At 49.2% G+C, this 15,181-nt stretch overlaps 1 protein-coding gene across 1 annotated transcript in view; it reads left to right on the top strand.

Annotated features, from left to right (window-relative positions):
- Nucleotides 1–3,794: 3,794 nt before the first annotated feature.
- Nucleotides 3,795–15,181, top strand: part of RGMA (repulsive guidance molecule BMP co-receptor a) — a 42,945-nt gene continuing 31,558 nt past the window's right edge. Inside the window, exon 1 of the mRNA XM_032391896.1 lies at nt 3,795–3,877. Coding sequence (XP_032247787.1) covers nt 3,864–3,877 — 14 coding nt within the window. The 5' untranslated portion in view covers nt 3,795–3,863. The remainder of the gene's footprint in view (nt 3,878–15,181) is intronic.

Here is a 15,181-nt window from a genome sequence, read left to right as displayed (position 1 = left end):
CTCCCTTCTCTATCACATCTCTCCCCAGTACCCACATTCCAACTAGATTTAATCACTCCTTATTCAACTTACCCACCTTTTGCCATCTCCATGGTCTTTTTCATGTGATTCCTCCGCCTGGAATACTCACCCTCCTTCCCATTCACCCACACACTAAACTCAAATCCATCTATCAGAGACCATCTCAAGGGAGACCTCTTCCATAAAGACTTTCCCAATCCTTCCAACGAGCAATACACCTAACTTCTAAATCCCACTGGACCTTGCATTTGCACTTACTTTCCTTCCGTCTCTTGTTTCCCTCTACCTTGCAGCGTCAACTCCTAAGTGTCCATGAGGGCTTCTGAGCACGGTCTGGTTGGAAGGGAAGGTGGGGAGACGGGCCTTCAAGCCGCACTTGCAGAAGCACTGGTTTTACTAAAATGAGATGGGCAGGGAGATCAGACGGAGCTGCTCAGGCAGACAACCCCGCCACACATCCTGCAGCCATGGAGACCTTCTTGCCCTTCTTGTCTTTCTCCCACTGGACTGCAAGTGTCTGAAGGGTAGAGGCTGTGCTCCTTAAGTAAACTCCTGCCGCAGGGTCGAGCACAACACCAGCTGTGGAGAGCTTCTTGACACCAAGCGCGCTGGATTTATAAGAGCAGACAGTGCCTCTGGGAGGCGTCCAGCCTGCGCAGCTTCTTCCAGTCTGTACAAAACAAACAAGTCTCCGGCATCCATTCCCTCCTGGCATCTCACCGAGGCCAAGTGTGGGACAGTCAGTCCCTCCCCCATGAGAGCTTCTGACCTGCTTCTCCTTTAAGCTGCCCTTTTACTTTTGAACCCGTGTTTACTCAGGAACCCATAACGGGGTGACCCCTCATCCAAAGGGACAGCCCCCAATGCCAGCCCTGAGTGAAGAGTCCTGTCAATTCGCTTCACGTTATTTTGCCAGCTGGGAAGACTTCCTCCATCAGTTTCACCAGGAATCCACCTTCTGAGGGTGCCCGCTCGGCCCACAGGCGCCACCCCTCATTTGAAGCAGCCAAGACAGCAAATTGCCCCACACCTTGGTTGCACCTGCTTTCCCTGCGCTGGGCGCAGGGCCTCCTTCCACCCGGCTCGAGCCCAGCAGCCCCACTGACACTGCACCCTTCTCTGCAGGCGAAAGCTCTCCCCATAAAGTCAGGGCTTCCAGAAGGGGCATGGAGGGGGATCCAGCCACTGCACATATCCCTGAGCCAAAACAGAGAGAGAGAGAGAGAAGGAAACAGTGGCCAAGACAGGGTGGGAGCCCCAGCTCCCCCATTTTCCTATACAAATGCGAGACCAGATTTTAACCTCTCCCTTGGCAACTCTGCACGTGAGACAAGAGAGAAACTAATACAGACATGACTCTTGCACTGCGTTAGACATTCACTTCCCCCACCCCTTGTTTCTTCATGGCCTTACTTTTTTTTTTTAACACTTGAACCCAGGTTAGCCTATTTCCTGTTCCTATTTTTAAGGAATTCAGGACCTCTGCAGTAAAGAAAGACAAGCATTCCCTGGAGCTTTCTATTAGGAATGTTTTTAGATTGTTGGTTGAAAGCATGTACGTTTGTTAATTTGCACCCTAAACATACCCCACGGCCTCATTTAACTCTGAGCACTCATGTGTGTATTGCAACTACCTATGCATGGTTCCAACTTAATCAAGTACTTAATGAGTAGCATTAATATTCATTGTCTTCTCCATGGGAGCCTATGCTCATCAAGTAACTGTTGGCTGTCTCCACAGCCTGTGCTTGAGCTAAGAATTGTCTGTCCTTTCTCGAGACAGTGAGCTGTTGGTCCCCCAAGATGGGAAAACCCTGCTGGGTGCTTTCCAAAGGCTTCATTTTCAAACAAGATGTTTCCACTTAACAGATCTTTTGCCAACGCCAAGCGATTTGGAAGAGCAGTAAGAGATCCACCATCTGGGTGATAGTCATTCAGAGATCCTTGTAGCAGGCCTATTATGTGCCAGATACTGGGGATCCAATGAGGACCTGCCCTCATGGTGCTTATAGTCTGGTGGGAGAGACCTACACTTATGGAAAGGTCAGCCCAAGGAATACATAACTGCGAAGTGAGATCAGGGCTTGTCAGGAAAAGCATGGGGTGCTGGGAGAGCCATTCCCTAAAGAAGAGATATTGGAGTTGAACTGAAATATGAATGTGGGGAGAGATTAGTTATTCACCGACTAGTAGGTCTGGACACACACACACACACACACACACACACACACAGTATAACTCCTGTATTTATACCTAAAGAAACTGAGGCCCAGCAGAGCAAAATGTCTTGCCCAAGGTCAGAGCTGATTATAGAAACCGGCCATTCCAATATCTAATCCCTTCTTGCTAAATCACATGGATTTTATTTACATCCCCACCATAGATTATCTCAATACATTTGGCCAATAAAACGCAGAATATTGAGTTAAAACCACATCCCTCAAGACCACAAGCATAAATAACGATCGTGTTTTAATGTGGATGATACCTTTTCATTTTGCAAAGCTAAGTTCTCATCATACAAAATCCAAGACAGTTTGTTTTCAGTAAGAACGGGAAGGTCATAACCCTGTCTAAAGAGCACTGGCAAATCTCTCTAACCGTGCAATGCTAATTTGGGCGTGAGCTGTGTGTTTAGGCTGACTTCATGCCCCAGCTGGGGTTTCAGATTTGCACATGGCGATTGGGGGGCTCTTTGCTGTTGCACAGCAAGGGTCTCTCCCTGGACACTGGAAGCCTCCGGGGATTTACCGCTGTCCTCGCCAGTGTATGCCTGTGCTGCGTGGTCAAACATTCTTTTGAAAAGCCCGTGAGAATCCACTTGCAGTCTGTGCGCTCGCATGTAAAAGCAAGGACTGGAAAGAACCGCAGAGGATCACACTCTGACCCGAGGTTACCTCTGGGGAGCTGCTGCAATGGGGAGGGGATGTGACACGGTCTTCTTTTTATTCTAGATACGCCTGAGTTGTGTAGAATTGTACACAAGAACGTATTCGTGTATTACGCATTTAATACATGCGTATCAATTTTTTTAAAGAAAAATCTTAAACAACACTAACATCTCAATAGAACAAAGGTGCGTCTCCGCAGAGAGCAGAAGCGTTCCTTCTGGATGTTGACTGTCTATTCCAGACACCTCAGAGTAACTCCCCCGTTGACCAGCACAGAACTGAAGGTGGAAAACGTGCCCTCCCCTGCATCCCAGCGGGAAATTTGGAAAGTTGGAGGCGCCTCGAGGGTCGCCGCACTTGCGGCCCGCGCCCCCCTTACGGGTGCATTTCGGCAAGTCCTGACTTTACCGCGTGCGCACCCAGCGCCCCCCAACCCCCCAATCAACCGGTGCGGGTGCCGAAGGGTGCGGCCGCGGCGGGGCGGGGCCATCCGAGCCCGCTCCCCCACCTCCTCTCGCGTCCCCTCCCCGCCAGCCCCGCCCGCGCTCGCCCCCCGCCCGCGCCCGGGGCGCCTGGCCCGCCCCCTCCCCTAGCGCGCAAACGAACCTTGCGACGCGCTCCGCGGCGGCGGGCGGGGGCCGGGCGAGGGAGGGGGCTGGCCCGAGCAGCCCGACTTCGCAGTTGTCTCCCGAGCGCGGGCTGCGCCGCCCGAGCCGCTGGGCTGGGGAAGCACTAGCCGTGGGCTCCCGGGCCGGCTCCTCCAGGCGCTCGCGGGCATGCAGCCCGGGAGCAGGCGGCGTGCCCCGGGCCGCTGCTGAGCCGGCCGGGGCGGCGGGGACCAGCGCCTGCCGAGCCCCTCCCACCTTGCCCCGGGGCCGACGAGCGGAGCCCCGGCATCCCCTCTCCGCCCGCAGCCCCGCCAGCGCCACCCCCCGCGGGCCGCAGGGGCTCATGCAGCCGCCAAGGTAAGCGCGGGCCGGGAGCGGGGCGGACCCGGCTCTGACATCCCCGAGACGCCACCCGCACTTGCGGGGGCCACGGCACTGCTCTGGTCCTCCCCATCCCCGCGTCTCATCTTGCTCCGGTCTTGCCCAGATTTGGAGCTTTGCTGCGCCTCGATCGCTTTAGCTCTTGGCAGCAGTAAAGTTTTTGTGGTTTAGTATTTGCTCTTTTTTTCCTAAAATGCTCTCCCGGGCAGCCGGCAGCGCGCGTGCTTGGACAGACCCGGCGAGCGTCTCTTCCACTGTGTGCGGGCTGGGAGCTCCCTTTCTCCCTCGCGGGCAGCCGCACCGGGCAGCCCGCGCAGCCTGGGACGGAGCCGGGAAGAGGGCTGTCCCGCCGTGAACCCCCATTGGCGCGACTCACCCGGGTCCCCTCCTTCCGCTCCAAGCCTGGCTGCCTAGGCCAGCTGCAGAGCCGCGGGACAAGCGCCTGCCCCCGGGGGCGTCGGTGCTGCCCGTGCGGGCTCGGGTCCGAGCGGTCCTTTGAACTGGGAGCACCAGCGCGCAGGAAGGTGCGGGACTTGGGTTCACTGCTAAGGGGCCGGACTCCCGAGTGGCCCCGGCGTTCCTAAGTGGACGGGTGGGCCCGGCGGGTGGGGCACAGAGACGATTCCGCGCCCGGCTGGAGCCGTGGCTCATGCCAGGGAACTAGCTGAAGCAGGGGTACAGGTGTATTTAGGGGGAGGGCCGACGGGGGGTAAGGGACGCTCGGTTGCAGTTCTTGATTGCATCCTGTTAATGTAATTGCATTAGATTTGCTCGGAGGCAGAATCAATTCCCCCAGATTGCGATTTTTAATGGGAGGCTGCGAGTTGCTATTATGTGGTGTGGTTTCGGAAGGCGTTGGATTGTATTTATTTTATAAATCGGGCGTCTCGCGGACGGAGCAGGGGAAATCGCGCCATCTAGCGGAGATGGCAAGCTGCGCGTTCCTTTTAGGCAACGAAGTTGGGTGTTCTCGAAGGAGACTCCAGCGCCAGGTAGAGAGAGGCGGGATGAGCCCTCCTGGGAAGAGTAGTTATGCGTGTATCTATAGTCGGGCTGAGCTGGAGCGTCCCGACACCCCCAGTTCAGCACGCCAAGCTCAAGGGACAGAATTACAGGTTGTACTGCAGGGCAGGCTGTCACCTCGAGGAGATCCGTCACCTCCCATCTGGCTTTAGGGTCCACCAGCAAAAACATACAATGTTACCTGCCAATAAGTGGATGCCCGTCATTCGAACATCTATTGCGGGGGGGGGGGGGGGGGGACAGAGACTGCTGTCTTCTCCAATGCATCATAGAGAGGGGATTTTTCAGGCAGATTTTGAGCCATGACCCCTAGGAAAGAGATTGGCCGGGAAGGAGAGCTGAAGGACAAGTGGGAAAGGGCCTCCTGCCGATCTGCGCAGGGACGGGAGAGTATACCAAAATGGTATTTTTTTAAACACAACAAAGAGTTTCCTGATGTTCCACAACCACAGCAGGTAACAAGCAAGCCCCCTTTATAAGGGCTATGATCTCCAGTGAACGACGGGGCTGACTTTGCTGGGTGACAAGCCCGGCGGACAAAGGCTCTGGGTGGGGCACCCACACATCCAGGCGGGCTCCACATTCTCTGTGGCTGGTTTTTGCTGCCACCTTCCAGGCCGGATGATATTAGCAATGAGCTGAGTTCTCCCTATTCTAAAGGATACCTTGGTTCCTTGGAGAGCAGCATGGTGGTGCCCTTAATGGTGAAGACCCTTGCCACCTTGAAATCCTCTTTCCTGTGGTGCTGGGGAGGGAGGTCCCAGATCCCTTTTCACAATAGCTCTGCTCCTACCTTTTCCCTCCCAGGTGACAGACCGGTACTTACATTCCAAATAGACATGTGGAATGGGGGGCGCAGGGGCGTGTCTGCCTCCCCCATGCTGTCTCTTCCTTTGCAGGTGTTTATTTAATAACCAGATTTGTGACCAAAAGGGTCTTGCAGTAACCTGGCCTCTTATTCAAGGAGGGCTTCTCTGACCTTTGCTAAGAAACCCCTTACAAGGCATGACCACTGGTCCCCCAGTGTGCGTAGTAACACAGAACAGAGCTGGGAGAAGCTCCTATTTTATAGGACCCTTGACTTGGCCCTTCAGCCTCCCCACGTGGGGCCAAATACAGGAATTCTTAGATGAGGAGATGCAAAATAAAACGAATAGGTACTGAGCATCCCTGACATTGGGACAGGAAGTCTTTCAAGCCACCGCTTCCCTGATACTCACCAGAAAAGGTGCTGGCATTTCCATTTCTCTAAAGAAACTGAGGTCCAGACTTAACATAAATTTACCCTGAAGAAGGGAGGCTCCAGGCTCTCCCACCTGTCTGGTATCCAGCCCCATTCAAAGGACAGACTCCTGTTTTTCTTATTTTGACCGAATGATAGTTCAATGTCAGCCTCCCTTCTTTTCACAAAACAGAGCTATGAAGGAGCAATGAACAGGGCAGTGGAAAAACTAGGACTGCCTTACCCAAGTGTGCATGCATCCAAGGTCAGGCAGAAGTCAGTTTCCTTGGCGACAAATAAACATCTTTTGAAAGGATGCCCAGTTTCTTAACCAGGTGTGACCCTATGAATAGAAAACGCAGCATCGTATTAGAGTCTAGGGGTCAGGAGGCAAGAATGCCTGCTGATGGGTGAAACTTTTTCTAATTCTAAGGGCGGTAAGAAGACATTTTGAAACTTGGGCAGAAATTTTGTAACAAAGTAAATGCAAATATCTTTTATAGCCTCACTTAAAAAATTTCAAGTCACTGCTACTTGATGAATATAAAAATGCCCTCTGTACTTACTTGACTTATAAAATTATTGTATCCAGATTCCTACGGTGAAGAATTAAAGTGTAGCAAACACTGTTTATGCAGGAAAAAATAACAAAGCGACTGGTTGAGTTTACTTCTGGTTTTTCAGTTGTTTGTTTAAAGCAACACTACAAGATGAGGAACTTTCTGGAATCAAGATACTAGATTTGCCAGAGTCTGAAAAATCTGGCAAAAACTTGAAAACAAATATTCTGTCAGCTATCTAGTAAATTAAGGCCAGTTCCTATAGATTCTGTGGCCTCCACAAGGCAGAGCAGAGATCAGCAGATGACTAAAAATGCCCTAAAACTTATTGATTTGTATCTGTGAGGCATTGTTTAGTGGTTACCATCCTTCATGGCTGTTACTTATGTTTTCTTTTTCCATCTTTGGGGACTCTCCTACTCAAGGTCTTTGCAGCAGCTTGCCTGGCTGATAGCAACAGTTTGTCCTGTTTCCTGATAATGCTTAGCTCTTCTGACCTTGTGAACTGAGATATTCTGGCCAAGTCCTCAATAAGAGCCTCAGTATCATCCCTTTATTCTTCATACACTGTTCTTCTGAAGATGGACACAAACATTTTTCATCCTCTTTAGGAGCTCTGAGGACTTTTCTCTTGATCGATGACTTTTTGAAACGAGCTTAGGTGGAAACACACGAACACACCAAAACTCACCATTATGGCATCCTAAACATTCGTGTTATAAGCCTTGGTGGCCACAATGCACACACTCAACTTCAGAGTTCAGCGTCCTGTTAGTCTTGTATATATTTCATTCATCTGTGCCACGGTGTGTCTCTTCCCAGCTGGTTAGCTACTTAAAAACCAGGATACCCCGTTGTTCCAGGTGCTTCCACAAAGTTTTCTCCCCTCTATCAAAGCCTGATCCTCTTTTGTGATCATAAGATGTTTCTGGTTACCGCCGGCTGGGATGCCACATTACTTGGCTCCCCAAGAGGCTTGCTCAGAAATCATCTGCTGGACAAAAGTGACTTTGAAATTCGCTGCCAGTGTGCATTTTCAGCTTCTGACCCTGGCATCCTGGAGAACAGACTGCTCTCATAAGAATATATCCCTTGGACTGCTGAGAGTTGAAGCTATTCTATGGCATTGCTGCCTCTGCAACCATTTTGTTTGGCCACATAGCCTGTTGGGGTGGGGGGGTCTTAGATTGATCATAACCTCCCCTCCCCCGAGCAAGTGCATGCCCTAGACAGCAGCCACAGAGTCCCAAGCAGATGTAAGTCCTAATGACTTCCCCAACGGCCTCTGTGATAAAGTCTCCCCCACCTCCCAGGGCTGTGCCCTGATGCACCCCTTAGAAAAGACCCCCGTGGGGCTCACCAAAAGCCCACTCTTTTGGTTTGAATGGACCAATCTGGACTTAGCACAGAAACCCGCAAACGCTCTACCCATGCCCCCTAATAAAGGCTTAAGTCCTGGTCCTGCCTCTCTCTGCACCCTCCACCGACCCCGCCCCACCTGGCCCCTCGAGGTATGCCCTGCTCTTCCTCTAGGATCTGTGAATAATAAATTTCTCTATTTCAGTTTCCCCTGGTTCGCCCTTGAACTGTGGCTTGCCACCCGGCACCCTGGGCTCCACTTAATTTGACAGATTCCTAACAGAAGAACACGTGTAAATGCATATCTCATTCACAGAATCGTAAACACTGTAGGGTTTCCTCAAAAGAACTGGTACTTTGGAAACAATAAGAATTAATGTTTGTTTGGAAATTTGGGTGTATAATACGCTTTCATTTACATTTAATTTAATATCCAGCATGGAAAGAGGTAGAGTATAAATAATAAATAGATTTTTTAACACCACCGCATTTTCGCAGATGGGCTTCCATTTAAGCAAGAGAGGCAGAGCAACGAGAAATGTAGAGCTTAGAGACCAGGCTTACCTGTAGACGCTATGAGGTTCACGACGGCACCCCCTCACAGGTCTAGACTTGCTAGTAACCCCTCCCTGCTAAGTTTGACAGCTCATTTTGCACCAGAACAAGGGATTCATGGGACATTCATTTATGTTGTCTCACACCCTTCGGTGCAGCTAAAACAGTCTGATATTCACATTTCAGAAGACTGATTTCAAAATGCTTACCTTACTATCCAGAAGCACACTGGGCTTTGTATCTTTAAGTATCTCAAGAGCATATGGTAAGGAAAAGCCAGATGCCACCATTTTCTTGGCTGTGAGGGTTTTAGCTTGCTTTTTTTTTTTTTTTCCTCTCTCTGTTGAGATGCCTAAACTCCCAAGTGTCTGATTTCTTTATGAGTAAATGGATGCTACTGGCAGAAGCTCCAGACCTCAGGCCTGGTTAGAAATGTATTGCTTCCCTTGAGCCTGGGCCAAGAGTCAATGAGGACAAAGGAAACCCAAGCCAAGATGGCACCCAAGCCTTCCCTTTCCAGGTCAGTGACCAATCTCTAGGGGCAGAAGCCCACCTGGCTTAGAATTTGAGACAGTGTCTGGATGGCTTATGGTCTGAAGGGACTGCAATGAATTGATACTCTAGATAGGTTTACCTAAACATCTTGTTGTGTAATATTTACCTTGTCATTCAGAGGCTACATCCAAGTAAACACTCTATGAAAACTTGACCTAAAAATACCATTTAGTCTCCTAAAGAAAGAAAAGGAATTCTATAACTACTTCGACTTCCTAAGTTTATAAGGGGCTGGGGGAGATTGTTCAAGGAAGTTGTTCTTTTCTTAAAACATGTTTAAATTTGTGTTTATTTCTGAAAAGCAGCATATCTCTAAACATATTCTCATTTCTTCTTTTTTGGTTTTTAAGGTAGGCTCCAGTCCCAACGTGAGGCTTGAACTCACAACCCTGAGATCAAGAGTCACATGCTCTGCCAGCCGAGCCGGCCAGGCGCCCCACCCCCATATTCTCATTTCTAACACATAACCCACTATTATACAAATGGAGTGTATTATTGGACTAACAGAAAAAAGTAAAACCCAGGTGAAAAAGCTGGGAAGCAGCTGAAGTTTGGGGAGGAAAACACTGAACTTGGCATCCCAAGGCCTGGGTCTGAGGCTCTTCCTACTCTGATCTTCTTAGTGACCTTGGACAAGCCACTTAATCTTCCAGAGTTTCAGTGTCCTCATTTATGAAATGAAGACAGTTGTCCCATGATACAGACAAGACAACTCGACAGTTATGTGGGGAAACTCTGCTGTATTGTGGTTGCTCAACAGAACTTGAATGTCACTGGTAATGCACTTAGAACCCACCCAGGAGTCAAGGATATCCTGGCATCCTTGGGGAATTCTGCAGATCTCCCCTGAGTTCCCACACAGACAAAGGCTCTAGCAGAATCGGGTGCACAATAGACACTCTGATCAAAGCCAAACAAGGGTTCTTGTCCATGATATAAAACTAATATTGTCAGCTACTTACCAACACTCACTCTATGCCAAGCATCTGTTTTCAGTGGTCTATATTGTGTTAACACATCTAATCTCCGCAATAACCCTTGGAGGGAGCTAGAGTATATCCCCACTTTACAGATGAGATCACTGAGATTTAAGGAGCCAGTGTTCAGACCGCACATCCTCAGCTGGCAAGCGGTGTTGACTCTCTCATATCAAAGTGAAGCCTCCAACAAATGTAAAAGAAAACAGTGCTGGAGGAGGAGGATGTCACGTAAAGGGACACATTTGTTCGTGTTTCTGCATTGGCTCTTTTCCCCACCTCCCATCAGCCAGCGATCTTCTTTATTTCAGCTTTGCATTAGCCATTCTAAACAGTTTTGAATTTGATGAATAACTTGGTTATCTGTTTCTATTGCTAAATGTCTATGGTATTTGTGCTTGGCACCAAATTGTTCATTAATCCAAATCCTCCAGCCTTCTGCCGGTTGAGAGAGAGAGACAGGCTCACTGTCAGTTCAAACAGTTGCCATTTGGTGGATAAATGGTTTCAAGCTGGTTCTTCTCCCCAGTACTTACTGGAATGGGGAGAAGTAAACACTGGGTGGTCTGTTCTCCATTACAGGAACCTGGTGTGTCTTGGTATGGGTACCCAAAAGTTTCTTTAAAACAAGAGGTTACTGGGGTGCCTGGGTGGCTCAGTCAGTTAAGCATCCGACTCTTGGTTCCAGCTCAGGTCATGATCTCAGCGTTGTGGGATTGAGCCCCATGTGGGGCTCTGTGCTCAGTGGGGAGTCTGCTTAAGATTCTCTCCCTCTGCCCCTCCCGCCATTTGCTCTCTCTCTCTCAAATGAAATAAATCTTTAAAAAAAAACAAGAGGTTACTCAGTGTTTTTGAGGCATGGTTTCAGGCATACAGGGGTATTGCTGGGGATTACTGCTGAAGAATTTCATGGTGACACTCAAACATAAAAAAGTCACTCTTCAAATAACATTTCCTACTTGCTCGGCCACATTTTTACTTGGGGAACCCAGACATATTACAGATGAGGCCCCAGAATGGCTCCTTGGAGTCAAGTGCGGGCAAGGCCAGTTAGTTATAGGATCCCTAGAGACACTAGAGCACGGAGCTGGCAGACCCCTCCAGGGACAGCCAGGCCATGATTCTGCAGATTGCAAAGCTGAGGGTCCAGAGACAGGACAGACCACAAAGGGCCTCCCAGCTCGAGGCAGAGCCGCCCCAAATCCTAGGTCTCTCTCTCTCTCCCCCCAGATGCACTGCAATGTCTAGAAAGTCTCAGTTTCCACACTGACAGCTAAGCACAGCACAAATGCTATCTTTTTCATACTGGCTTTGTAGGCAGAAGAATTTGCAAGCTGTAGACCAGATGGTAGGTCTGCTCCAGCATCACAGTCCTGAGGCTCAAGAGGAAAGTGAGGGGAGGGAAGACTTTCATATATGAAACTTCCAATTATATACTAGTTTGCCATCCCCGGAGGGAGAGAGGCGAGAAGCATCAAAAGAAAAAGTGTTGGCGCCTCCAAGAGTTTACTGTGAAACTCAGAAGTCAAGAAGGAGAGGTGAGAAAAGGCGGGAGGAGGTGCTCAGCTCCAAATACCATGGACATGTGACCCCAGAAAGTGTTAGCAGGTGATCAGGAGGGCTCCAACCCAGCCTGAGTAGGCAGGGGGAACACAGAGGGAGTCTGGGCAAGAGGATGAGCACATAAGGTGAAGTAGGATTAGTAGAGACAGAGGGGAGCTCTGACATCTCTGTGCCTGAGAAGGAGTTGGGGAGCTCATCAGAGGTGGCGTGACAGCTGGGAGTCACCCAAGCCCCGCTCTGCCACCAAGCCAGCCAGGTGACCTCGGGCAGGTTACCCACCTTCTGCAGTGTTAGTGGGGGTACCTGTGAGCTGTCTAGCTTCCGAACGAGAGGGGACAGAATCAGCATCTTTAAACGGGAATGAAGTCCAGTTAGAGCAAAGGGTGAAGTCTGTCTGTCCATACATCTGCAAATCCCCTTTCGCTGGTGAGCTCAGTTCTTCTCTGACTGCTTAGCCCCTTCCATGATGGAAGAGTTCACGGGAATATTTAACTGAGAGCAAAACTAAAATGGGAAATACCTACTGGGAGGGAGCAGTCAGAAGGTTGCTAATCATTTTGGGTGAAATGATAGCTAACAAGCTAGATTGATTGCTTTTTTATATGTGCTTATATGCCCATGGAAATATCTAGAAAGATACACATGAAACTGTTAATAGTTATTGCCTCCAGGGAGAGTCACCTAATCTCACTTGACAGGAAGTGATTTTTTTAACATGTGCATATATTACTGTTTCAATTTTTTAAGATAAATTTGATGCTGGACTGAAGGACATGGAAAGCCCAGAAAATTGTCCTTCTATATGGACTCTGGGAAACAAACTGAGGGTTTTGGGGGGTGGATGGGTTAGCCCGGTGATGGGTATTAAGGAGGGCATGTATTGCATGGAGCACTGGGTGTTATATGCAATGAATCATGGAACACTTCAAAAAAGAAAATTGTCCTTCTAGGATTTTCTTTTTTTTTTTTTTTACAAAATCCCTTTTATATCTTCCCAGCACAGTGAAAATGTCCCTGCCTACCATCAGGGGTATGTTTCTGGGAGGTTCTACGGGGGGGGGGGGGGGGGGGGGCACTCCATACTGATGTACCAAGCCCAGCCAGTTCACCAGGCTCTGAAAGTCTCCAGCCTCTGCTCCTGAAAGCAGACTCATGAGCAGGAATGTTAACCCAGGGGGCAGTCTGATGTAGTGTCCCAACAGGTGAAAATTTGATGGAACGTGTTCCAGACCATGAGGCTGATGGAATGTAGATGTCACCAGTCTTCACCATCAATGGTCCCGTTTGTTAAAGAAGTTACTGACGAGACTCCCCACCGCACCCCAACTCTGACAGACTAACCAGTTTTGTAGAGTCCCAAGTTGATTTGCGGTAACGACCAAGGGGAGTAAACGCGGGGCTCCCGAGACTCCACATGAACACCCATCTCAGAATACTGAGCACGTGGTGTGGAAATCATTTGTCTCCACATCTGACTGCTCCCCTGGGCTGCCAGGAGGGGGCCAGGACTGACTGCTGCCCTTCTGAGCACCCCCAAAGCCCCCACTCAGAGTGAGTACCCTAGTACTCGGTGAGCACTCATTGAATGAGTAAAACAGAAACACAATAAATAAATAGGAAGAATCTGTCTTCTGTGAGGACAAAACAATGTTACTGGTCTGATCACATACATTTAAAGCCATCCCCAAGAGCAAATAAAATCTGCTAATGTGTCTTAAATCCATATGAAAGAATTCAAAGAAAAAGTGGGATACATCTTCAGTTTCTAAAGAGAGCTATTGGAATGCCAGGGGACTCTGTGTTTCAAAACACCATTAAAATATTGGAATAAAATCTCCACGTTTTAATTACTAAAAATAAGCATCCCTCATGGTGAGGGAAGGAACAGTGTATACACAGGACAAAGGAAACCTACGCGGCAAGAGCTGAGAAAACAAGATAGGCCAAAGGCTTTCTGAAGTCTACAAGGAAGGGGTCCTTCGTGCCAGAGTAAGGACAAGACTCACAAATGCTTTGGAAGAAGAGAAGAAGGGAGAGGCCCTCTCCTCAATCATCATGGAAACAAACAGGTCAGGGAAATTCTATAGCCCCCTAGCCCCCCCCCCATCTAGAGGGAAGGGAGCAGGGGTAATTAAAGATGGCGACCATGTCCTGGTGGGCAGAATGGGCACTGATCTTCCGCACTGGACCTACACCCAAGGGCATACACTCTGGGACCCCCTGCCCACAAAGGGAGCCCCCCCATCTAGGAAGGGTCACTCTTAATAGCCACTCTATGGACTATATACTAAGAAGTAATATCACCAAGCACATTTGGAAGTCCCAATTAACTGGACCGAGCACAACACACTTTCTGAAAAGAGAACATGAAACCGGAGGAATCTATTAGCATTCTTGGAGGAGGTAGAAACAGGCCTGGAGACGAGGGAGAAACCCAGGGATGAATTATGTTTAGACTTTCAAAATTCCTTCTGAGAAAGTTCCACCCCAAGGGTCACTCACAATTTTAAGTTGCTCCAGAATGTGCAGAGAAATCGCCACGGATTGGAACTGTCCTTAGAGACAGGAAACAAAAGATAGGATAAACAGGTACTTTGCTGGATGAAGAATTATAAACACTGGGGATCCCCAAGGATCACTGGTGCTCCCAGGCTTAGTTTCAATGTCCATAGATCATCTGAAGGAGCAAATGCTCAGATGCTTCCAGGCCTGCAGATGAAATGAAGGGTCTGGAGACAGAGGGCAGACAAATGGTGGATGACCGCAGGGCACGCTTATGAGTTAGCAAGAAAATGCACATTGCAGCTATAACAGGGGCAAGCCTCAGTTAATGCATTTAGGAGCACAGCATCCAAATGATAAAATAAAATGGACTCCATCCAGCCTGTTTACAGCCCAAAAGGGGATCTTGGGGGGTCTTTGCAAAAATGTTTGTTTGCTAACGGCCGTGCAGGACCACGTGTGTTCAGAAAATTCCAAAATGCTTTCAGAAACTGCTTTGGGAGCTAAGCCCGAAATAGGATTCTCCCCAGGCTATACCCAAACCTGGCAGTTGTATGACATTCCCCCAGAGAAAAATACCTCAGTACTATATAGAAAGGTAAGTAAAGTCAGCACCCAGGTAAAGGACTTGCCTGAGAGCTGGACTGCTTTGTTCTTCAGTGTAAAAGATGAAGCCAAAAAGATGATATGGTCAAAGTCTATAAAGCCTTGAAAGTTACTGTGATGAAGGGGCGCCTGGGTGGTTCAGCGTCTGCCTTCGGCTCAGGTCATGATCCCAGGGTCCTGGGATCGAGCCCTGCGTCAGGCTTTCTGCTCAGCTGGGAGCCTGCTTCTCCCTCTCCCTCTGCCCCTCCCCCCCATGCTCTCTCTCTCAAATAAATAAATAAAATCTTTTGAAAGAAAGAAAAGGAAGGAAGGAAGAAAGGAAAGAAAGAAAAGAAAGAAAGAAAGAAAGAAAGAAAGA

The sequence above is a fragment of the Phoca vitulina genome, unplaced genomic scaffold (assembly GCF_004348235.1).
Source record: "Phoca vitulina isolate PV1807 unplaced genomic scaffold, GSC_HSeal_1.0 scaffold65, whole genome shotgun sequence".
Lineage (NCBI taxonomy): Eukaryota > Metazoa > Chordata > Mammalia > Carnivora > Phocidae > Phoca > Phoca vitulina.
Note: the sequence above shows the minus strand (reverse complement) of the source record. Positions and strands in the feature narration are given on the sequence as shown.